Genomic DNA, 26,326 nt, shown 5'->3' on the forward strand with positions numbered 1-26,326 from the left:
TTCTCATATACGGCAAAAATCTCAAGTTAGCAAATCCTGAAAATGACCTTTTATTCTAGTGATTATTTTATGGTGTGGCAGAAGAGTATGAGCCAAAATGTTCATGGTACGTCAAGCACAAATTTGAGATGGCTTTGTGTATTTAAGAACTGATTCGAAAGGAAAACTGTGTCAGATGTTGGTTGTCCTATCATGGTAGCCCAAGAATAAGTAAATCCAACCCTGGCCCTTCTTCAATTTTGGGTGACTTTTTATAAGAAAAGATCCTCTCAAAAACTTTATTTGAAAACCCCAAAGTAGTCAATGAGGAAAGTAATCAAAAGGCACTGGGAAGCAATCTACTATTTATTTTTTCATTTGCTTCAATTTATTTAATAGATTTTTTACCCTGCTTTATTTTCCAAAAGAAACAATAGTAGCTAATAACACAATAACTAACAGTGTTGAAATCTTAAAATGTGCAATAAATGGCACACCAGCTGATCATAAAACAATCCAAACAGAATACCAAAACCGTAATAGAATAAAACAGCAGGAAAAAGAAAATGTTGATTACCTGCAGCAAGAGACCATAAACTAATGAGGTATCCAGCTAACTTGTTCTATTTGCACAAGGATTTCTACTTGTACAGTGGAACTCCCCCCTTTCCTTGTGCCCCCTGAATCGGTTCTGTGTTTTCCTGCAACCCTCCAGAGCAGATTTGCAGCAGGTGCAAGTGGGTGTGTGGGGATAGGGGAAGGAAGGAAACTTCCATTGTGCAAGTGGAAATCCTTGCACTGATGGAACAAGTTGGTTGGATACCACCCCAATATTCAGCAACTCCAAAGGCCTCCTGATAAAGCCAGATGTTAACCACCCAGTGCTCAGGCCAGATGGACACCCTGGTAATTGCGTTCCTAAAGGTGCTAGCCACAAATCAAAAGACCCTGCTGCTTATAGCTATATGCTTCACTTCAGCTGTCAGTAGGACAGGGAACAGAGGAAGAATCCTTGAGCGAAACACTTCAGGGGAGAGAACAGATGGGAAAGAGTAGTCCTTAAAGTACACAGACCAAACACTTTTTAGTGTTGCAAAGTAAGATCTAAGAGTGTGCATGTCCCCCAAGATGCACCTTGAATGTGCATTTGTGCATTAAAAAAAATCCAAACTGTTTCTGAGATGCTCCATGCTCTCTTCACTTAGAACTACAATTCAGGATTCAAACTGTTCTGTATAAAATAAAGCTCCATGTTTTCCCATTTGCTATAAATGGCAATATAAAAATGGCTATAAGTTTTTCCCTTGGGGCCAAAGTGGATAAAACTTATAGGCACAGGAGCCCCTCCGGAGTGGATTAAGCCTGTCAGTGTGCAGACAAATAGGTCCAGGTGCTTTTTGTGAGGAAGTAAAAGAAATCCATTTTCATTCACAATCCCTTATTGGGAGTGGGGGAGGTAGCAGGGTTTTGTCTCTTGCTCTTTCTTATCTTTAAATAGTAAAGAGTAAAGAAGTGACTGAGTGTTTGTATACTTTGTAGTTTACACTGACCTTTTCTTCCTGGTGCTTGTTTGTTTCCTCCAACAGGCCTTACAATGTAAGTTTGTATTGAAAACTTCATGTGGAGTTTAGAGGAGATCTGATTTGTTGTTGTTAAAGCAGAACTATTTAGGGGGGGTTTATTTTTTAAAAAAATCTTCTACTGCTGTACTTCAACAACAACAAACAAGAACAGCAACAACAATCCAGAGCTCTTCAGTGCTCTGCAGGGAGAATCATTTCTTTAAAAGCTCCTGGACTTAAAAGAAACAGAGAGATGTAGGAAAGAGTAGAAAATCACAAAAACAGCAGAGTAACAGAGCAACACAAGGCGTTGTGGCTGCCCTGATCTGATTTGGCAGGGATTAGGTCATTGTCCACACAATTTGACTCAGAAGGTGAAGAAAGACTCTTGAATCACTCCATTTTGCCTTGTTTTTAGCGTTCGTTCCCCCCTCCCCCATCGGCTGATGCATACTCCAGTAAGAACCAGCATCCGCAGTTGAGCCCAGATAAACAGTGCAGAACACTGGGAGGGGGGAGGTGCAGTAATTGACCAGATTTGGTCTGGGCTACTCTGAGAGCCAATTTAGCTGAGGGAGATTGGCAATATGAGGATGAATCCTGGCAGAACATTGCTTTGCTTCTTTTTGGGGAGGGCTACAGCTGCAACTTGGCTGCTTTTGTTGTACATATCTGAAAAGAGGTGCTTTGATTTATTTTTGTTGTGTAATGGTTACAGTTGCACAAAATTGAATTGCATGGAATAAAGCAATGTACATTTCTCCCCTTCCATGCAGCTTTTGATAGTTTGCCACCCATGCAGTATAAGGAAACTATGAACACTATTCTGTTGTGGATTCATCAGTCTGAAGCCAAACTCTCCATACCTCAGGTTACAGTCACTGAATTAGAAATCATGGAACAAAGGCTCAGGGAGCTAAAGGTAAGCACAGAGAACATGGTGAGTTTGTTTTAATTGATAGACACTTGGTGTTTGTATATTTACAAATGACCATAAGCATACTGACAGATTTCATAATGTTAGACATTATGGTTTATTCTTAGACTGAATTTAATATAAGCCAATGCACTATTATTATTTTTATCAAAGGCTTTACAAAGTTCCCTGCAAGAGCAACAGAATGGGCTCAACTATTTAAGCACAACTGTAGAAGTGATGTCTAAAAAAGCTCCTGCAGAGGTCAGTCAAAAATATCAATCAGAAATTGAAGGGATCCATGGCCGTTGGAAGAAGCTATCAACTCAGTTGACAGAGAACTGCCAAAAACTTGAGGAACTTATCACTAAGCTACAACAGTTCCAGGTTTGCTGGGCTTTTCTTTACTTCCTCTATTTATTATTCATATGATATCAGCTATGTGACATTTCACCTAGAGTCATATATGGAGTAAAATCAATCATCCCCTATAAGGGCCTAATCCTAGAAATGGGACTTTAAAGATAGGCAGGATTGTATTGAAATTAGTGATACTCAGAGGAGACCCATTGACATAAAAAGTACGACATCCAGTTCTGCAACTACACAGAAAGTGTGTATGGTGGTGGTGGTGGTGGTGGTGGGAGAAAAACACATTTTAAAAGCAATGCAAAATCAGAAGGAAATGAACAGGAAAGATACTTTGATGGGATGAAAGAACGTCCCATCCCCCCCATGCCTGCCTCTGATCTAACACATACAGACTATAAAGAATCTATGCATATCTGCACAAATACTAGTGATGGCTACTCTCAATATATACAGTTATTTTGCTATATATTTTAAATGATTTAGAAAACAAAATCTGGGATAACTGCTATTTCCTGATATGATCAATAAGGGTAGTAATTACACCAAATGAGGAAAAAGAAATGAAATATTTGCTTACATTTTAAAAGAGATTCAGATATATTAGCAATCTCAAAGATACTCTTGATGTTTAGCCATCAAGACACCTTCCATTGTATTTTATCACTAACATATGCTTCATATAATATAATATAATACAATGCATTGCTTGTTCAAAAACAGAATGACTCTAAAACCCTGAAGAAATGGATGGCTGAAGTGGATGTTTTTCTAAAAGAAGAGTGGCCTGCACTTGGTGATTCAGAAGCACTTGAGAAACAGCTAGAACAGTGTACAGTAAGTCATGACTTGGTGTACATTTGATGTACGAAGTACTGTAGATCATAGCAAATGCAAAGTATCATCTGTATGTGTAGCCTTCCTACAAATGCAGTTACCTTCATTCTGCTTTAGGAGACAGTTTGTATGGGTGTCAGAACATACTCCTAAATGCCTGCAGCATCCTGTTCACACAATGGCAAACCAGCTGTCTGTGGAGAGCCCATAGGCAAGACATATGTACAACAGAAATCCCTCCACTTGTGTTTTCCAGAAACTGATGTCCAGAGACATGATACTTTTGATACTGAAGGTAGTGCACAGCCATTGTAGATAGTGATATCCTTATCCTCCATGAGTTTGTCTAAAGCCTAAAGTTGCTGGCCATCACTACACCTTGTACTGTATAGCCTAGTTTAACTGTGTGCTGTGTGAAGAACCATTTCCTTTTGTCTGTACTGAACCTTCCAACATTCAGCTTCATTGGTTCATCCCAAACTCTAGCATTATGAGAGAGAAGGAAATAAAAAAATCTTCTGTCTGCTTTTTTCATGCCTTACCATGTTCTTTTTTTTCTAAACTAAAAAGTATCAATATTTGACACAGTGTTGCATCTGCACCTGGTTCATGCTTTATCTCACGTCAAACAAACCATGAGCTGCAGCCACGATTCTTGGCTTACCTTTTGTGACTTGCTTGGGTGATGCTTTAGCTGAGATTCCTGCATTGCAGGGGGTTGGACTAGATGATATTTAGGTCCCTTCCAACTCTACGATTCTATGAAACCACAAACGTCAAGAGGGGAAGTTTTCTCTCTGTAAAATAGCATACTTGTTCACAGTAAGCCATAATTTGATTTAGCATTGTATGAGAACAAGCTCTGCTTCCTTTTTTAAATTAGATGAGCTATTTCCCAAATATTTATTCTAAATGTCCTTCTGTTGCTTTATGTTGTTTTATATAATGACTCTGTAGGAGTTATTGTCTCGTGAAACTTCATGTTAGCATACAGAGCAGAATATTTTATGACAAATGTCAACCAAAAGACATGTTAAGGAACCCAGTGTAACTGACAATCCCACAAGCATGGTGAAGTTGTTGTAATTATCTAATTGCTGTCTCTGCTTGCATGTTGGTACATTTAACAAAGATTGCTTTGAATTCCTTTGGTGGATGGCTCCACATAGCAAGCTGTTCATATGTACCAGAGTCCACTACAATAACCTGTTACTTCCTAAATTTAATAATAATGTAGAGTTAATAGAGATTTTAAATTGCATGTTTAGCCTGTGGACAGAGGGCCTAAAAATTGGATGGTCATTACTAGCTGCAGTGATGAAATGAGCCTTTTAAAAAATGGTTTATCACCCCACTAAAATTATTAGCTGCCCTTGCCATCAGTAATGAAATACAAACTTTTTAAAGAAAGAATTATAATAGTATTTACCAAAATAAATCCCCAAACCTAATTATGTTTTTTAAAAAATAATAATAATAACAACCTTTAAAACTGTTGTTTCACAACTTTTCCCCAGTTTGGCTGGGCCCAAGAGGTATCACATTAATTAGAAACTATAAATAATGTATTGTAATAACTTCTGGGTACATCACTGAAAAGATGCAGAACAGGGAATACAAAACCTGTAAGAGGATTTTTATTTTTTTAGATTTCACTTATGGATAAAACTGTTCATAGAGGCTGAGGAGATGTCTTTCTATTACACCCCCCCCCAAATCCTCATTCAGCCTGCTATTCACCTGTCAGCACAGTTTCTTCTAATTATACAGACTTTAAAATGGAGATGTCATTGGTACCATATTAAGGGGATTGAAACAATACTATTTGTTCTATTTATACTGTTGGTTTGACAGCCTTCGCAGTACAATTGTTGGCCATGTTGATGGTTGGTAATGAGTATCCTTCACTGAAAAAGTGCCTTAGTTGTGTAAAAACAAAGAAAAGGAGCCAAAAATACATAATGCTCAAATATGAGCAACAAATGGAAAAACAGCTTGACAAATGAAACATATCTACGTGAAATAACTCAGAGAGATGAAAATTAAATAAATTTGATTCCTTGGCAATCCCTTTTATTATGCCACTATGTTGCTACCTTACCTTCTTACACATGATAAAAGGTTGTAGAAGACATATTGGCATGGACACCAAATCATTTTTCATATAGAAAAAAGACTATTTATACAGACAAGACAACTGTTGCAGACTGAAATGGGACTGAAACTGCCTTGGTCACACTGCTGGATGATCTCTGGCGGGCTAGGGACAAAGGTGAGAGCTGTTTCCTAGTTCTGCTGGATCTCTCAGCGGCTTTTGACACCATCAACCATAACATCCTTCTGGACCGTCTAGAGGGGTTGGGAGCTGGGGGCACTGTTATACAGTGGTTCCGCTCCTTCCTCCTGGGCTGTGTTCAGAAAGTGGTGGTGGGGGATGAGTGTTCAGACCCCTGGGCTCTCACTTGTGGGGTGCCTCAGGGTTCTGTCCTCTCCTCCATGCTTTTCAACATCTACATGCAGTTGCTGGGAGAGATCATCTGGGGGTTTGGGCTGGGTGTTCATCAGTACGCGGATGATACCCAGCTCTACCTCTCGTTTAAATCAGAACCAGTGAAGGCGGTGAAGGTCCTGTGTGAGTGTCGAGGCGGTTGGAGGGTGGATGGCGGCTAACAGATTGAGGTTGAATCCTGACAAGACAGAAGTACTGTTCTTGGGGGACAGGAGGCAGGCAGGTGTAGAGGACTCCCTGGTCCTGAATGGGGTAACTGTGCCCCTGAAGGACCAGGTGCACAGCCTGGGTGTCATTTTGGACTCACAGCTGTCCATGGAGGCACAGGTTAATTCTGTGTCCAGGGCAGCTGTCTACCAGCTCCATCTGGTACGTAGGCTGAGACCCTACCTGCCTGCGGACTGCCTCGCCAGAGTGGTGCATGCTCTAGTTATCTCTCGCTTGGATTACTGCAATGCGCTCTATGTGCGGCTACCTTTGAAGGTGACCCAGAAACTACAACTAATCCAGAATGCGGCAGCTAGACTGGTGACTAGGAGCAGCCGCCGAGACCACATAACACCGGTCTTGAAAGACCTACATTGGCTCCCAGTACGTTTCTGAGCACAATTCAAAGTGTTGGTGCTGACCTTTAAAGCCCTAAACGGCCTCGGTCCAGTATACCTGAAGTAGCGTCTCCACCTCCATCATTCTATCCGGACACTGAGGTCCAGTGCCGAGGACCTTCTGGTGGTTCCTTTGCTGCGAGAAGCCAAGTTACAGGGAACCAGACAGAGGGCCTTCTCGGTAGTGGCACCCACCCTGTGGAGCACCCTCCCACCAGATGCCAAAGAGAAAAACAACTACCAGACTTTTAGAAGACATCTGAAAGCAGCCCTGTTTAGGGAAACTTTTAATGTTTAATAGATTATTGTATTTTAACATTCTGTTGGAAGCCGCCCGGAGTGGCTGGGTAAACCCAGCCAGATGGGTGGGGTAATAATAATAATAATAATAATAATAATAATAATAATAATAATAATTTATTATTATTATTATTATTATTATTATTATTATTAGTGCTGGTTTTCACATCATCTACTTATAATCCTGGTCCTGTAATAGACTTCTGTAATAAAGACATTACTAATAGCCATTTCCACTTGAATGATGTAGAAAATGTAGTTTGGAATAAAATAAAAACAGGGTAGATGACATGTATGGGTTGTTAAAAGTCTGTATAAGCCATTTCCCCCAGTGGCCACTGGCCATAATAATGCAGCACCTATCTCAGGCTTCCTCAACCTTGGCCCTCCAGATGTTTTAGACCTACAACTCCCATGATCCCTAGCTAGCAGGACCAGTGATCAGGGATAATAGGAATTGTAGTCTCAAAACATCTGGAGGGCTAAGGTTGAGGAAGCCTGACCTATCTCATGAATCATGACATCTACATCCATAACATGCATGTCAGACTATATGTTTTTGGGTGTTTCAACAATGTTATCCATATGTGAAATCTAAGAAATAAGATTTCCTACTCATATTGTTTGCAAACTCCGCATTTTCAGCGCTGTTCCCCAGTGATGACTGTCTCCTGTATAGTGTCTGTGCTTGAATTTCAGCTTAATGATTTACAACACTAAAGAGATTTCATCATTGTGTATTGAAGATAAAATTTAAAAGGTTTTCTCCTCTCCTCAGCTCTCTTGCCCTCCCCCCACTTGTTGCGGTTGTTATTGTTTAGTCATTTAGTCGTGTTCAACTCTTTGTGACCCCATGGACCAAAGCACGCCATGAGGTGGCCAAAGTATTGGAGCCTCAGCTTCAGGATCTGTCCTTCCAGTGAGCACTCAGGGCTGATTTCCTTCAGAATGGATAGGAGAGTCCATGGGACTCTCAAGAGTCTCCTCCAGCACCATAATTGAAAAGCATCAATTCTTCGGCAATCAGCCTTCTTTATGGTCCAGCTCTCACTTCCATACATCACTACCTCCCCCCACTATCACTGCCCAAACCAGTGTACAGGCTGCTTCTACTGAGAATTGATAGGCTCAGGAAATGTGAGAATGTCATTAGCATACCACAAATTTTATTTGTAATTCATTTGTGAGCTGAATTCTGGATAGGAGAGGGAAAATACAGTAATGGGTTTTCATCCATCGAGAATCCAAGTGAAAGGATTAAATCTAAAAGAAGTTACCCTTGCCATTGTAGAAGTAAACAATCCCAGCAAATGACATGCCTACTCAGAAATAAACTCTGTTGATTTCAGTGGGTCTTACTTGCAGGTAAGTGACTATAAGATTGCAAAGTAACATATACCTGTACCAATAAGTTATATTGTTCACAAAAATATGTTTAAAAGGCAACCAATGACATTCAAAAGCTTGTATTGTTTTTCTTTGACAATTGTGAACTGTTATATTGGTAAATATTTGTTTTATTTTAAAATGGCTATGAGGAAAGGGAGAGGACAAGGTCCCCCAAGAACCTTAAGCTTCCCCTGTTTGTGCTTATTTCTTATCTCTTTATTTTAATAGAATGTATATACCAGAATGGTTGATATTCATAATCTTTAAGAAGCTTGCATAGACTACAACTAATATAGTATCTCCCTTCTGAGATAGAAGGATGGTCAGTGTACAGATTAAAAAGGAAAACATATTTTATCCTTTTAAACTGCCTGAAGTTTTTATAACAGTGAACCAGTATATCAGTTTTGTTAATTAATTAAATAAATAAATAGACGTTCATTTTTAATAATGAGTATGTATTGTAGTCAGAGTAGAGTAGCAGACTTCCAATTCATGTCAGTTATGATTCTTCTCTGTTGACATTCAATTAATTAACTTCCATAGATGTGCAATTGCTATATGATCTCTCAAAATTCTGGGGTAAGAATACTTGAGAAATTAAATGGTTGTGAATTCCAGTATTAATTGGCCTGATTTGCATCTTCTGGAATAATGTGTTAGCCAGAACTTAGTTTTCGCTGGCTTTCACACTTCTTGATTGTACCAACACAGTTCTCAGCTAAAAAATACATTTTAAAAAATACATTTAAGATGCATTTTTACTTTTGGGATGAAAGTGATTAAAAATATTATTTAAATACATATTCAAATTTTCATTTGAATTATTAATGGAGAAACTGGATGGAACAGAATGAAGGATGAGCACGTGCAGAAGTGACACAGACGAAAAATAGACTGATTCATCAGACTTTACCTGGAACGTTTTCTCTATCTGAGCATGTGAACTGCCCTCAGACCCCTGGGTATAGGGTGGTATATAAATTCAATAAATAATAATAATGTCCTCACTATGACTACAATTCTCTGAAAATATCAATGTGGAGCTTATCCGCACGGGTTTTTTTTTTCTAATTCCCATATTGCTTCTTGATGAGAAGCAAGTTCTTTTCTTACCAGTTCTGCTAAAAATACAAATTATCACATATTATATGCATTATTATACACACATATACACTCCCAAGTTTCCTAAACCAACACATAAGCATATGCATACAACAGTGTATATAGCTGTATAAAAGTACCTATAGTACCTCATGGAACTTCCCCACATATGCATATAACGTACGTATATTTGCATCTAATTTGGCTTGCTTTCTTTCTTTTTTACAAAGAATGCCTGGCAATGTATGAGTGGCTAGAACATAAACGGGCACTCATTGCAAGAAGCATCACTATGCGTTGAAAGCTTGATTGCGTCAAAACTGGCATAATAGTTAGTTCATGCCTTTCTGAGATGTGCCTGGATGTGGTAGAATTCCTGCTGGTACTGAAGCCCAATGGACTGCTTGCATCCTTTTTATTGAACTAAGGTCCCCTGATTTTAGTGAGATGCTGCTTTGGCAAGTATTTCCTTCTGCCAAGCCTTAGGCTGATCACACTGGTCCTGTGGAAGTAAAGTAACATGGGTTTAACTGGGAAACACAAATTAGGAAAACATCTCTCACAGCAGTTGATCAGCAACCATTAACCGACTTGTTCTTACACAAAAATAGAGAGAAATGGCAGGCAGCCAAAATTCAAAACTTTTTTTGAAAAGGTTGTAGATTCAAAATGGGTATACTAAGAAAGACAGCATGTCAACAATCAGTTCTAGAAAGAATATGTCAGTTAACTAATATTTTAGCTACAATTATGGAAGCTTCACATTGAGTCTAACTTGGATCTTATGGTTGTATTCAACTAACTTTTATTCAGAGTAGACCCATTGAAATTAAGGGAATTAAGTTAGCCAAGGCCATTAATTTCATTGGGTAAGAGTTAGTATATGGACTTGTGAGCCAGTGGGAAAGAGACTGAAGTGGTGTGTTTGTGTGTGTATTGGGCAGTTTTTGATTGCGATTAAAGTTGGTGCTGTTTTATATTTGCTCGCTAGGTGGTGGCAGGAGGTAAATATATAATGTACTGCCATGTGATTTCTGTTGTGCAGCCCTTATGAGTTTCATAAATTCTGTGTGATGAGCATTGTATTCTTTCCCCTGGGGCACTCTATGCTTCTATTGAAGTGAATTATATATACAGACATTTAGATTTTATTCTCCTCTGACACTGTCTGGCTTGTTTAATTAAGCTCCCTGATTCAAATTTGTTCTAACTTAAGACCAATAAGAAACAAATTGTGTAATCAGCAAGAAAATGTAATGACACACAACAGAACTCAGAAATTATCTGACTCAACTAGTTTCAATTTTCCTTGAACTAGTCTAGTTTGAATATTCTGTAAAAATTCTATTTATATTGCATGTGTTGTACTTAATCTATTCCAAAGACGTATTTTACAAATCGTTTTTTCGCTCATAATTTTACATGCTCCACTGCCTCAGATGAACAAGCTCTGTGAATTGTGTTTTTCTCACAAAGCTTACAAGTTCTGTGAGAGCCCCAGTAGAGGCTTAAGACATCACTAAGTATTGATGTTTCTGTCGCAGGATTTACAAAGTATTCCAACTATCCCAGAAGTGTTTGCAATTACCATGAATCTTGCAACCTATAATAATCTATATCTATTTCTCTCACAGAGTTTATCAGCTCTGAAAACTGTTGTCGCTTATTGTGTACATTCTATGAACCATTAACTCCTAAGGTTAAAAGCTTGTCAAAGCTTTCACTTTTTACACAGCACTCCTAATTTTCATTAAAGTATTTTAAATTATACCTGCATAATCTTATCTCTGAAGCTCAGTATAATGTTGTTTAAGCCAATTAATAGCTCCCAGTCCTCAGTCTCTGTGATACTTCTGAAGAAAAGGGAGACCAGGATTACCGGTATGTGGTGGCCTTTGGTACAAATGAGGACTCCACACCCTCTGAGGCAGCCAGACACCACTTTCTTAGTGCCCTTGTATTAGCTTTGATTACCGCACTCTGTCTTGCTTGTCTGTCACCAAGTTCCTCATCCATTACAAATATTAAGAATATAGCCTTTTCTCTATGGTTGTCACACTGGTTTTCTTTCTCACTTTAAGTATTGCAGTGTTCTCCTTCCTTGTGTTCTGTTTTCTCTATTGCAATATTAATATTACGCAGCTTGAAGCAATAGGATGCCTACAAACTGACTCCTCTTGGAATAAAAATTGCCCAGACTCATAAATATTATTCAGAAGCTTTACTTACAGAACTTGGTTCAAAACAGAACATAAAACAATTAATGACATTCAAACAGTTGCATAATATCATTCACATGTGCAGCACGTTTCATCATCTTACATAATTGAAATAATTCCAAACAGACCTAAAATCAGGTCTGTGACTCTCCACACAGACTCCATTAGCTTGGAGCTGTTTTTCTCTTCAGGAGAGATATCATTAGCACTTCCTTTGTTCTCTGTGGCTTCCAAAGAAAGGCTCAAAGCGGTGGTGATTTGCAGTTGAATACCTCACATAAGGGACGTGGGTGGTGCTGTGGTCTAAACCACTGAGCCTAGGGCTTGCCTATCAGAAGGTCGGTGGTTCGAATCCCCGCAACAGGGTGAGCTCCCATTGCTCGGTCCCTGCTTCTGTCAACCTAGCAGTTCAAAAGCACGTCAAAGAGCAAGTAGACAAATAAGTACCGCTCCGGCAGGAAGGTAAACGCCGTTTCCGTGCACTGCTCTGGTTTGCCAGAAGTGGCTTAGTCATGCTGGCCACATGACCCGGAAGCTGTACGCCGGCTCCCTCGGCCAGTAAAGCGAGATGAGCGCCGCAACCCCAGAATCATCCGCGACTGGACCTAATGGTCAGGGGTCCCTTTACCTTTACCACACATAAGCACCAAGTGAGAGCTAGCAGAGAACATTCTAAGTTAACTATCAACCCATTTACACTTAGAGAGCTCTTCTTAGCTTCAATATACCTCAGTGGAATTTTCCATGTTAAACCCTCAGTAGTTCACATTCAAACACATACAGAGCACTTTCAACTTCAATTAAACAATTATACTTGACAGTCTCATCTTGGTTCATTCATCTTGTTCCAACTTTCTGCTACCAAATTTTCACCTTTCATTGCTAAGATGATTCAAAATTCAACCATCCATTAAACCTTTAATTCTTGTGTCCTGCTGTAACTAAAGCTGTGTCTTGGCGTTTGCCTGAACACACAGTTACTATAATATGGGGATGGGATGCCTCAACATGTCTAGGGGTGTAGGCTGCCATTTATAACTTTGCACAATTAGCACAAAGGTCTGCTGATTATTTCTAAACATGTTTGGGGAATGTACTTAGAAACCTCCCTATGACTGGTAGCCCTGTCTAATCAGGGTTCCCTGTGGTGGGGAGAGTTTCTTAGAGCATTCAACCAAACACAATGAGAAATCCTCTACAGGGCTTTATGCTAATCATGCAAACCTGGGTATGTTGGTGAGGCATTTGTGTGCATGCTCCAGTCTCTGTCCACAGTTTCCAACATTGCATGTTCCGACAAATGCCAGAACACAAGCTGTAGTGTGTAACCAAGGCTAAATATGTGTAACCATAATAATTGTATAAGTTTGTAGTGGTTAAGTGTGGTGGACTCATAATCTGGTGAACCGGGTTTGCGTCCCCGCTCTCCACATGCAGCCTCACTCACCTCACAGAGTGTTTGTTGTGGGGGAAGAAGGGAAAGGAGATTGTTAGCTGCTTTGAGACTCCTTCGGGTAGTGATAAAGTGGTATATCAAATCCAAACTCCTCCTCCTCCTCCTCCTCCTCCTCCTCCTCCTCCTCCTCTATTTATTTACCTCAGATTCACTTCATTATCTTTGCTCAGTGTTTCCCCTGTGTTGAATCTTATATTATTTGTTTACTTATTAAATTTCTATATCAATCTCCACCCGAGAATCACAGTATTGAACTAGTTATGTTGTAATATTAAGCCAAACCAAGGGTAAGGATGAACCTGCAAGCATGTAGGTATTTACAACAACAAAAAATTGCCACTTCACTCCTCCTCTGGTTGTCCTACTGCTGTCATGCTCCCCAATACTAAACCATAGTTTAGCTTACTGTTGTGTTCCAACCTGGGCTCATGGTTTGTCACCAGCAGATAAACTACCGGTACATTCAGTAAGCCAAGTACAAGTCTTGGCTTGGCTACTATAGCTTGTCATTTATCTGGGGGGTGGAGGTGGGGGAATAAACCACAACCCAAGGTTCAGACATAATGTTAAGTCAAACCATGACTTAGGTGTTGGTTGCAGAGCAGCAGGAGAACTGAGGGAGGGACGAAGCAACTTCAATTTTTGTTGTGAGTATCCACATGCTCGTATCTTCGCTCTTAGCCATGATTTGGCTTGTCAATAAATGCAAATAAATACAAAACAAAAATCTGTCCTCTTGTCCTCCTGAAAGTGTCGTGTAAGTAGCATCATCATATTGAAATTCCTTATCCAGATAATTTTCTCCTAATTTTTAATCAGTGCAAAGTAGGGGCAATTTTTCTTTGTCGGGGAAGGGAGGTTAGCTCAGGATTCCCAAAGCTAACACCAGTATTTAGACCACTTTGGGGGGGGGGGACATTCATAGTTACTGTAATACAGATGAGTTGACTTGGCTTTTCCTCTTTTCACAGACAAATAATTCACTTAAAAAATAAATTCTTGCCCACATCCTTAGAAATGTCAAGTTTTATATGTGTGCTGTTATTTAGCTACCAAATAACTTATCAGCAACCTTCTGTTTGTCAGGGACCTTAATTGAGAGAAGTCAATTGCAGAGTGAAATGTTTACCAGGCCCTCTTTGAAGCCCTTAATAAGTTACATTTTGCTCTGCCAGGCCTTCAGCATTTCACCATTACAATAAGAGAAAGCAATCAAAATATTTCAACTTTTTTAAAACTTCTGTTTATCTGTTCAAATCATTGTAAATAATCTTGCCTCTTTTTGCCAAAGTAAATACTGTTTTTTCTAGGGAAATAAAATTTACAAGAAGTAAATTGCTCAAGTTCAGTTTCTCAGTTTTACATTCATAAAACTGTGCCATGCTGAGTTTGATAGATAAAATACTTTTGCTTTTCTGTCAGAAGACAGTTTCTGCTAGTATTCTTGATTTCCCTGCAAGGGAGATTATTCTGTTAGCAGGTTAATTTATATTTTGTGTCACTGATCCCTGCTACAGCAGTGTAGCTAGCCGTACAGGCACCCAGGGGAGTGGGGCGAGCCACCTACGGGGCAAGGCGAGCCGGGGCAGGATGTGCTGCGTGGAGCCAGAGCCTGCATGGAGTCTGCTCCTCCTGCCGCCCCCCCCCCTGTTGCAGGCATCACACCATCCGAAAAGGTGGTGTGGGGCTCACGTCCACCCACCTCCTCCCCCTCAGCTGCCCTCCAGTTGAGGGGGAGGTGGCAGGTGAGCAAGGGCCCCACAGTCTTTTTGGGCAGCGCAGTGCCTGCAGGAGTCCACCTGCCACCTCCCCCTCAGCTACAGAGTGGCTGAGGTGGGGGGCAGACATGAGCCCCATGCCATCTTTCGGGCGGCACAGTGCCTGCAAGTGTCTGAACCGCTGCATCACTCCCAGGAGAGATGCATGGCTCAGGCACACGGCAGGCACCACAGTAAGTGCTGCCCACACAGTAAGTGGTCGCACCCTGCCCCCCTAGCTATGCTAGTGTCCTACAGCATTTCTTAAATAAATGTGAGCATATGCAGTGTATATTTATATTCTGTGTATATTTATATTGGAGTTTTGCCTGCTTACTCATGAGCAACCAACAGAGGACCTTACAGGCTATAATGCAATGTGTATCATTTTTTTCATCCTTTAGGCTCTAGTAAATGATATCCAGACAATCCAGCCCAGTTTGAATAGTGTTAATGAGATTGGGAAGAAAATGAAGAACGAAGCAGAACCAGAGTTTTCTTTGAAAATACAAGCTGAACTAAAAGAACTTAATGCTCAGTGGGATGACATTTGCCAACAGGTACTCCATCTCTTGCTATGCATTGTCCTCTTTTAATTTAATTCCAGATTTCTCTTTGACATAATTTCCCCTGCTCTGTGTGCATAACTACTGAATGTGAGAGGTGGAGCCAGACATTTGTGGTTCACACTAATTAACCTTCTATCTTAGTAAATTTATCTACCATGTCAAAATGCACGCAGGAAAGACAGATTTGAGTGCTAAAGTCTGACAATAATATAATGTATTATAATTGCATATAGAGAGCTTGACATAAGCTGCAGCAAATAAATAAAATCCAGTAAGGTATGACACCTCATAAATAGTTTTATCTTCGCTGGCTTTTGCTTTACTCAAAATATTTTGTAGCATTCCTTTAAAAAAAACATAAGGACTGATAAAGCAGCATTATGATTCTGAGTTAAACTGCTTGGAACAGCACATTATAACATCTGTCAGTAACAAGCTCCTGTCTGTTACAAACTTCAAATGCCACAAGTTAGACACAGAGAGCAGAAAAGCAATTGTACTGAAAAAAAGCAAACGTAATGAAATTTTCACCGTGTCGTTTTTCAAGACAGAAGGCTGTAGGATCTTATATTACTAAATTAGAAAGAGAACATTTCAGTAGAAAGAAGAAAGAGTGAACTTCATTTCGGATTACTTATCATATAAGATGATGCATGCATCACATTTTTCTTACAGTAACACTATGTCTACTTGGCAACTTCTTGGCATCTCTTTGTGCCATTTGCAAAACAAGTTCCAAGAGCAGAACCCCGTTAACTTGATGCTTCCGGTGTTAGGAGGAGAGGGGATGTTAATCAAATCTGCACTGGAGGTTGGGGGAACCTCAAAAACAAAATGAGAGGTGGGTGTGGAGGCTCGAGGAAAAATTAGTGAAAATTACCTCTCCCTTCCCCTTTTCTCCAGCAGTAGTCTATCTGGATCCACATTCCCCCAATGAACAAAAGGAGCCCCTTCATTCACAAGTGGGGAAGTCTAGATTCAACCTCTTCCTTAAAATTGAATCTTGTTATGCTAGGCATTTGCTTTAATATTCAATTAATGTCTGAACTAGTGTTTACAAGAGGAAATCGTGTTGTTTTCTTTAAGGCCTATGCTAAGAAGGCAGCGCTGAAAAGTGGTTTGGATAAGACTGTGAGTCTTCGAAAGGATTTATCAGAGATGCATGAGTGGATTACACAAGCAGAAGAAGAGTACCTTGAGAGAGATTTTGAATATAAAACACCAGATGAATTACAGAAAGCTGTTGAGGAACTGAAGGTAACTTGTTTAATTTGTATCTGATCTTCTTCTTGAAGTTATTGTTACACACAATCTGTTGGTTCATTTGAAAGAGCTGGCTATTGGAGCTTCACTTGAGAACTATTAAATTTGAAGCAATAGGTGGTTTAAAGTAATTTCACTTCAATTTAGCATCTGTTATAAGTTTTTTGACTCATCAAAGAATTGCATTTCTATAAGTTCCCCTCCCCCATGCTTAATTGGATTTAGTGTTGCATTTGTATATGTCCTTATCGTTTGTGGGTACCCACATCAAATTCTGCACCTGTTCTCATATGCTTCCATTCTTTTTTCTATGATAATTGCATCAGATGGTATATAATTCTTGGGCTATTATTCCTCTGAATGCAACTTCTCCCAGATGGAATTCAGAAATTGGAGGCACTCATAAATGGGAATAAGAAGGTTGCATTCAGCAACCATTTGTGCTTTCATTTTGCTTTCCCACAACATATAGAACAAATGATTAATCCCTGCTATGCTAACTTATACCTATAAATTAGAGATGTTACTTAGGGAAATGTTCCCATTGAATATAGATTCATTTCATTCTTTGACTATATTGCGGGCTTTCTCAGTTTTATCTGATATGGTATTAATGCATGTTGGCAATAGTACAGCCAGAGCTGTTTGGCACCCTCATTTAGTGCCACTTTAGATATTGGCAATGTGGGGACTTGTTTCCTGGTTCAGCTCTTTAACTCTAAACCAGAAGCAAGGACAGCAGTAGCTGTAATAAGAGAAATAGCACTGTATTTTGCAATATTTCCTACAAGTTTTACACAGGGGGTCACTGCAGCAGCACTACAAGTTGCCTTGTAAAGATTCAGGCACCCATGTCAAGGAGAGCCTGCTATGTAGCTGAGGTAAGGACTCAGAATGATGCACACAGAGTGTGCATGGTATGTGATTATATTACTTAAGACAGCAAAAAGGAATGAAAACTCAAAACTATACACCCCATATCAATTACACCTGAGAACACAAGAACGGGCCTTTTCTGCAGTGGCTCCATGTTTGTAGGATGCTCTCCCCAGGAAGGCTTGGCTGGTGTCTTCATTATACACCTTTAGGCACCAGGCAGAAACGTTTCTCTTCAACCAGGCCTTGGGCTGATTAACCCCAGAGCAGTAGCCACTACCAAATAATGAGGACAGTGAGAAAAGGAACATGCCAGATCTTGAATAGGTGGGGAGGAAGAGGAAGTGGAGGGGGTCTTAATGCTTGCTTTGAAAATATGAGCCTCTACAACAGGCATAGGCAAACTTGGCCCTCCAGATGTTTTGAGACTACAACTCCCATCATCCCTAGCTAACACGACAAGTGGTCAGGGATGATGGGAGTTGTACTCCCAAAACATCTGGAGGGCCAAGTTTGCCTGTGTCTGCTTTACAACATGAATATGGAGCAGAGAAATTTGAGCGAAGGGGCTATTGAGCTGATCACTCATCTTTTTAACTACTGCTTTGTGGCAAGGAAAATCAGGCAAAATTATATTACATTCTTTTCAAATAATGCAGTATTTTTACCCCAGTATAAACTGCTTTATTTTCAGGTATCATAATGGATTGTTATACATTTATATATTTTCAGAGAGCAAAAGAAGAGGCAACACAGAAAGATGTAAAAGTGAGGCTTCTCACAGAGTCGGTGAACAATTTTATAGCAAGGGCTCCACCTGCAGCTCACGAGGCCTTAAAAAAGGAACTTGATGTTCTAACTAGGAACTACCAGCGACTCTGCAGCAGGCTAAACGGGAAGTGCAAAACGTTGGAGGTCAGTTCTTTCTCCTGGTAACGTTAGACCACTCCAAAGTGTAACAGAAAAGATAGCAGCTAATGGACAGTTGTCGTGAATCAGTGTTTGCCCTCATAAGTCTTTAATATAGCCTACTGCAAGCTGGTGCCCTCCAGCTGCTTTAGACTACTATTCTCATCAGCCCCAACTACCGTGGTTTCCATGTTTATCTTAATCAGAATTGTATTACTTTTTTTGTTTATTACTAAGTGGATTAAAATATATCCTAAAAATTACGCCACTTTCCTAGGATTATTAAATATATCCCTATAACTTCATGGTGCAGTTTAACAAAAAACCCATTATTTTGTTCTTTCTATCTACTTTAATATAGAATTTTGAAATGACCTGATTTTATTTACTTATTTGTGGCATTTATATAGGTAAACCAATAACACATGTCCTGGTAAAAAAACATTTTCAAGCATTTCTGTATTAAAATTCATTTCTTTTTAAAAACTCATTCATCAGGAGGTATGGGCATGTTGGCGTGAATTATTGTTATACTTGGATGTTGAAAACAAATGGTTGAATGAGATAGAATCAAAACTCAGGGCAACGGAAAATATTCAAGAAGGCACAGAAGAGATCTCAGAAGCACTAGATGTAAGTACTGACGTTCTGGTTAGGAACACGCAGACCTTTCCAATAAAAAGTTTCTGTGTTAAATCAAAGCGTAATATTCTTCAATGTGTGCTGTGATCTATGCACCCATATGTATATTTTCCATGAACTGTGTTCCATTAGATTTTCAATTATTATTATCATTGCTTTGTACTAAAGGAAGATATGAACACACAGGGTTCAAATAGGCCCCAGCATTCTTAGAGTGGAATTGGAGCTGTCAAAAAGAATAATGCAGTCTTCAAAATAAAAACTAAGATGTTTAATTCAAATGCTTTATAAACTTATAATTTGTCTGATGCCTGTGAAGCCAGCTTCACATGCCCTCCCAAATAACTTATACAGACATCCACATCTCTATAGAAGCAAATCCAATGGCAATTACTCCCAAGCAATCTTGGGTAGGATTGCAGGTTTTTGTACTCTACAATTAGATCCTTTTACTTAAATTTATCACATTTCCCTTGTTTTGCTGCAGAGACGTCTGACAGACCCAGGGATTTAATAAAAGCCTTTAAAAGTATTTTTCAAAGGTCCCAGAATCACTCCAGTTATTAAAAAAGCATTGACAATTCTTGTTTAAAAAATGAAGGAGTAGCATCACAAATTCAGTAGTTTCTAGTTACCTAATTTGGTTGGTTGTGTTGATGGTCAATTCAGCAAGGTAGCATACATTATAGCCACACTGTTTATTATGTTGATGTGGTAACTAAGCCTTTGTTAATGTTTGCCTAGTCACATTTCAGATAATTTGTGCCAGAAAATGTTGCAGTGATGAGCTTTACTTTTCTCATAAATACTCTTCTATTTTAATGGAAATGTAAGGTTTATTGCTTCTTTTATTTTAACAAGAACTTTAAAGGCTCCTTTGTTTGGTGTAAGGGGAATAGCAAAAACAAATAATAGTTTATGGATGTTTCAGTCTCTGGAAACATTAATGCAACACCCAGAAGATAACCGCAATCAGATTCGTGAGTTGGCACAGACCTTAACTGATGGTGGAGTACTGGATGAACTGATCAATGAAAAACTGGAGAAGTTCAATACTCGGTGGGAAGAGCTACAACAAGAGGTACATTTTATGAAATAATTTCCTTCCCCCATACTTTTCTCTTAAACACTGTGTTTAACAGGAAAGCTGAAAGGTAAAGTTATGTGTCTTATAAAATACTGTGTTGTAAAGATGCGGACAACAGTATTGATGCAAGAAGAAACCAGCAAAAGTTGTGACAGATTTGGAAAGGACCGATTAACTTATGCAGCTCTCTGTGTATGTGTTTTGTGTCTTTTTATATGTGTATAAGAGGGTCTACCTGGTATCAATTTTTCTAGGAAATCTACATACATGTACTCCAAAGCTCTCAGAGTTGACAAGAAAGACGCTTTCCGGTTTAAGAGTGAATGGTCAGTTCCTTTAAATTTGGCAGTCCCGTTTCACGATGAAGATGGGGCAAAATGGAAGTAGAGCATAGCTTAGATGTAAACCTGATGTATCCCCAGTGGCAGGGGTGGCACATTTTGGCACCTGTGCTGCCACATCCTGCCTCTCTCCCCCCCCCATTTCACCACTGGGGCGTTCCGCAAAGCATAGCTGCTTCGCTTCTCTGCCTGGGGACGGGTAAGACGAGTGGCAGCAGTGCTGCATGCTGGAATACCTCCCTCTTGTCTGTGAGAGGGAAGGCCTTCAGCTGGCAGCAGAAGCAATGGGAGGACAGAGCTCTGCCTCTTGCACTTCTGCCTCCTAAGGTGGCTGCTTCACCCTGCCTCATAGGCATGCCAACTCTGCCCCATAGGACTTTATTTAAACGAGCCTTAAAGACTGAATCTGTGTTGTATAAATAGTACTGTGTTGGTTTAGGGTATGGTTAATTTATGGGAAGGGGCAAAGTAGCTTTGGTGAGAAGTAAGGGGAGGAGGTGCCTTTGGCCAGATTGCCTTTTTGAGTAGTAATTACTGTTTTTAAATTATTATTCTTTTGGTGTACATTGCTTTGTAAACCATGTTGGGATGAATATTTATTGAAGAGTCTGTAAGTTCGTTAAATTAAATAAATGGAAAAAAATTCAATAAATAGAAAACAAAATAAATGGAACATTAACATGAAAACAAATGGGAAAACAAAGGATTTTCCCTTTTGAACCTCACTTTAGAAGGCAGCAAAATTTATCTGGAATAAAAAACAAAAGAGTTACAGGTGGGTAGCCGTGTTGGTCTGCCATAGTCGAAACAAAATAGAAAATTCTTTCCAGTAGCACCTTAGAGACCAACTGAGTTTGTTCTTGGTATGAGCTTTCGTGTGCATGCACACTTCTTCAGATACCTGAAGAAGTCTGCATGCACACGAAAGCTCATACCAAGAACAAACTCAGTTGGTCTCTAAGGTGCTACTGGAAAGAAAAAACAAAAGAGGAATCCTAAAACCCAATGCACTATAAGATGTCTAATAAAATAAATCAGCAGTTTAAGAATACTTGGAGTACAGAATCAGCACGGATTAAGAAAAAATAATACTTTCTTAGCTAGCATTTCCATATACCTTCTTACCGACCTTGTCTGCCCTCCCTGCCCAAGGAAATACTGGCTGCACACAGCACTGTTGTAAAGGTAGGCAACAGCAAACAAGGGGATAGCAGAAAAGGGGGAACAAAGAAAGCATGGGATGGAAAGTGTTTTATACCCATTTTCTGCCCAACCAACCAGGTTGCACAGGAAGCAATTATGCAATAGTTCTTTGACAACCTGAGCTGTGAATTATTATGTTCAGGGGATGGAGGTTGGAATGTAAGGAGGCTGTCCTCAAAGGCAGTGAATGTGGAAAGATAAAGATTTGAAATTTTCAGGCAGTAGACTTATGGTAGATAAGAACATCAAATTCCCAAGGGCCGAAGCACCAAGGTAGTTTACTAATCTTTCCCCTTATTTCTGAACATCCAGATCCCTCCAGTTCCACATAACCCTCCTGATAATCAATTAGCATAACACAGGACATTCCTAAACCCTCATCACAATTCTTACCCCCAAAGGCGCTCCTCTCTGATTCCAGCCAACAATCCACATGATCACTCTCTGTGTTAATTAGCATTAACAAAGGAGTTGGCCAGCTCCTGACACTTGTGCGAATGCTGCTGCATGCTTCTGTGACCAGTGTGTTGCCTCATTGTGGATAAAGCTGGCAGGAGGAATCAAGAACACTGGTAATTAAATATTTTCCCTTTGAAAAACACCTTCATTATTATAGCACCCTCATTAAAATGTAAAATGATATATATATTTTCATTGAGTCATATATCTTTTTTCTGTGGTTTATTGATTGGACGGTTACAAAGGAACTAGATGGGTTTTTAAAAAAGCATTATTTGTACCGTATACAGTGTGCATGTATGACAGAACATTTGAAGTGGCTGAGGTAATCCTCTCCTGTGTCCCAGGATATAAGAAAGATATAAAAGTGAGCTCTCATAACACCATTACCACAAAAATCCATGTTTGTTTTACAACGCGCACAGCAATTTGTTGCTATGTGAGTGAAGACATATTCACTACATTCCATTATGAACCGTCACAGGAAAAGAAATGGCGAAAGCCGTTCAGCTGTTCTGTTCCCTGTTGGTGAATGCTTTTATAAAATAGTTTTTTTCCATAACATTACTTTTGAGTCCTTGACCTCAAGGTTACACTTCATATGGCCTTGGAAATATAACTGGTAACTCTAATGTGTAGTGTGACTTGACCTCCAGGTTTATTGAGTGAATAGAAATGTTAGGTTTATAGCCTATTAAAAGAATGAATAATGCAGAGTCAATGCAGATAAAACTAAATTATGAGAAGGCAGAATATGAAAGGAGGTGAAAAACTAAGCTGAAAATCGCATGTGCCATCATCTTAAACTATTAAGTATGTAAAGAGGGGCAAAGGGAAATGTAAAACCAAAGATGGTCTTAGTAACCATATTGCGGGGTTTCGCTAATGTCATAGGGCAGGCTTAAAGTAATGTGACTTGCTATAGTAGTAATAGGAACAGTCTGACTCTTGCTTTCCCCAGTTTTTGTAACATTTTGCTGAATGCTGTACCATTAAGAAATATTATAATAAGGTGAGGAGTGAACCATACATAGTCAAGACAACACTTAAGAGTTCTAATCATTCCTGGGAGTACTACCATTTAATCCAGGCTCTAAGAGACTATTTATATCCTATGTGAGAGTTTGTTTTATAAACAGCACTTTCATCCCTCTCACTTATTGCAGTGGATTATCTGTAAGTGGACTATGATGACGGCAACTTTGTTCTGACCAAAGGAAATCTCCTGACATATATAATGAGATCAGGATCCGCCCAAGGCTTCAGAATGAACAAGACTATCTAATGGCAGGACTTAGTTTTGCAGTCTTCTACTCACTATAGAATTCCTCATTATTTGATTTGGTTATTTAGGAAATTTTAGGGAATTTTGACTTTTTGTGGTTATTTATTTAAAAAACAAAATGGCTGGCAAAAAAAGGCGAAATTTATCTTACAAAAAGGTGGTTGTGTATCAGTATGAAATTCAAGTTTGTACTAAAACCTGTGTGTGTTTTAACAGCATTAAGGAAAAATTGAATGGCTAATACTCCTTTTCCTTTATTTTTCAGGCTGTGAGGAGACAAAAGGTTCTTGAACAAAGTATCCACTCTGCACAAGAGATTGACAAAACCCTTCAGTTAATTCAAGAGTCTCTTGCTTTCATTGATCGACAGTTAACTGGTTATATTGCCGACAGAATTGATGCAGCACAAGTACCTCAAGAAGCACAGGTGAGTCTTGTGGACTTTAGTTTAAATAGCTTTATCATTCAAGTGGTCAGTATGATTCCTTTAATTTGGTTGGCTTTTTCCTCAAAGATGATGATTTCTAGAATTTTCAGCAGCTGGGGTTAGGAAGCCTAATTTGGAATCCATTTCTTGCAAATCTACTTAATAGAATACAGATGTGCATAGTAATATAATCTTTAAAAGGTCACATTTATTTTGCAGCAAATTCGTGTTTTTAGATTTATTTTATCTGTCCTTATGCTGACATAAAATTATTATATGACACTAATATAAATGTTTGTGAACTCATTAAATGTTTGTGAAGGTTGTGCTGTAACCTTGAAGCAACAACATGAATACTGTAACTCCCTATAGTGCTATTTTTATCATGGCATAAATGACCCATCATCTTCACTACTTTTAGTTAACTTCTTAGTAAAGCAGATTAGATATCCCATAAATAGTTATTGAGTTATGCAATCATTGATACTGGATAGTTACATGCTTGTACAATCCTATATAGTCTACTCAGAAGTGAGCCCCATTGAATTCAGTGGGATTTACTCCCAGGAAACTGTACTGTATAGAATTGGAGCTATAATCTCACATAAAATGAAATAAAAAATATTGCCACATCCTTCCTTCCTTCCTTAGCTTTGTGTCTGTCAATATTTGCTTCACATTTTAAGAACATTTCTGAATTATGTAACTTCCATTAATTGTATTTGTAAGAAAGGATACATTAGCCAAAACGAAACACAGATTTCTGGAATTGGGTGGAATATATAAGAAGAATTTTAAGATGAATGCAGTTTATATTTTGAATTTCAAAACCCCTTCCCTTATATGAAAAAGGTGGCTTTCAGACATCAATAATGATTGTATTGCAAAACATAATTTGTGGTTTTCAAGGAAGTCTTACAAGGACTTCGATAAATAGATGTGACAAAGTTAATAAATAAGTCAAAACAAAATAAAATAAAAAATTCCTTCCAGTAGCACCTTAGAGACCAACTAAGTTTGTTCTTGGTATGAGCTTTCGTGTGCATGCACACTTCTTCAGACTATGGCAGACCAACACGGCTACCTACCTGTAACTGTTAATAAATATGGTTCTAGGTCAATCCCATTTTTGAGTGGGGAGGCCAGTATGTTATAAGATCGGTCTGCATTTAATGCAGCAGTTATTTTCCTCAAACAGCTATATTATTCACTTTAAAAAAAATTATCTCCTAAGGATGCATCTGAAGAAACAAAATAATAAATTGGGTAGGGGAAGTAAAACCAGCCACATGAAACCACTTCAAATCCCTTGAAAACTGCAGATATTACAGAAGCAGTCTTAATATTTTATGTGAGCTAATTTCTTAAGGTTAAGCAATCTTATGACAAAGAACAGAAGTTTGTGACAAAAAGAGGTTTTTCTAATTATAGAAAAGGAGTCACAGCTTGGTAATGAAATAAAATATACTGTATTGTTAACTTGAAATGAAGATGATGTGGAAGGCAACGGATATGACAGACATAAAGAGATAGAACTAGTTAACTATTGGGAAAATACAAATCTGCCATATACCAAGACTTAGCTCAACATTGTCTGCACTGACTGGCAATACAACCATCTTCTTGCCTGCAATGCATGTGCTCTACCCGGGCCCTGCTCTAAATTTTTTTAATCAATTAACTTTATATACAGTAATTGGTGAACAATTTTCAATATGCTTGTGTCCTTTCCCCCAAAGCATAATCTCAAATTTTATTAATTCTCTTTATATTTGTGACAACATTTTGTAAATGCATCACAGCCACAATAGCAATAAAATAGTGCTTCTCTGTCTCCTCTTCTCTGTAGCATGTTGGATAGTTTCCATCTTTCCCTATTATGCATACATAAAATATTTTAATGGGTGGGTTATTCCATACCATTTGTGGGCTTGTTTTGTCCATCTCTGATAAACCAAATGTGCTTGTGTTTAATCAGAGTAGCTAGACTTGTCCAATTTCTGGAAGCTTTATTTTATTTTGAACACAAATGAAAATATGTGTGTGTGTGCTAATAATTCATATGCATCTGATTAACTGACTGATTGGAAACTTTATAATACTTTATTATACAGTGTCAAGTATGAATTGTCAAGTGGCAATCACATGGGCTAAATCTGCCTCCTGAAGTGTGCAACTCTCCACCCCCTTTCCATTACAAACCTTGTTAATTTCTCCTAGGGTTGACCGAAAAGGGTGCAAGGAAGAGACTTTTAATCCTTCT

The 26,326-nt window shown here is 38.9% G+C and overlaps 1 protein-coding gene across 6 annotated transcripts in view; it reads left to right on the plus strand.

Moving 5' to 3' along the window:
- Positions 1 to 26,326, plus strand: part of DMD (dystrophin) — a 1,040,101-nt gene that overhangs the window by 424,125 nt on the left and 589,650 nt on the right. For all 6 annotated transcript variants that reach the window (XM_033147196.1, XM_033147200.1, XM_033147197.1 and 3 more), the window contains 9 exons: positions 2,318 to 2,463; positions 2,632 to 2,844; positions 3,550 to 3,663; positions 15,407 to 15,562; positions 16,658 to 16,828; positions 18,443 to 18,625; positions 19,118 to 19,252; positions 20,193 to 20,342; positions 23,902 to 24,063. In XM_033147196.1, the coding sequence (XP_033003087.1) occupies positions 2,318 to 2,463; positions 2,632 to 2,844; positions 3,550 to 3,663; positions 15,407 to 15,562; positions 16,658 to 16,828; positions 18,443 to 18,625; positions 19,118 to 19,252; positions 20,193 to 20,342; positions 23,902 to 24,063 (1,430 nt within the window). The remainder of the gene's footprint in view (positions 1 to 2,317; positions 2,464 to 2,631; positions 2,845 to 3,549; positions 3,664 to 15,406; positions 15,563 to 16,657; positions 16,829 to 18,442; positions 18,626 to 19,117; positions 19,253 to 20,192; positions 20,343 to 23,901; positions 24,064 to 26,326) is intronic.

This window comes from Lacerta agilis, chromosome 4, assembly GCF_009819535.1.
Source record: "Lacerta agilis isolate rLacAgi1 chromosome 4, rLacAgi1.pri, whole genome shotgun sequence".
In the NCBI taxonomy this organism is placed as follows: Eukaryota; Metazoa; Chordata; class Lepidosauria; order Squamata; family Lacertidae; genus Lacerta; species Lacerta agilis.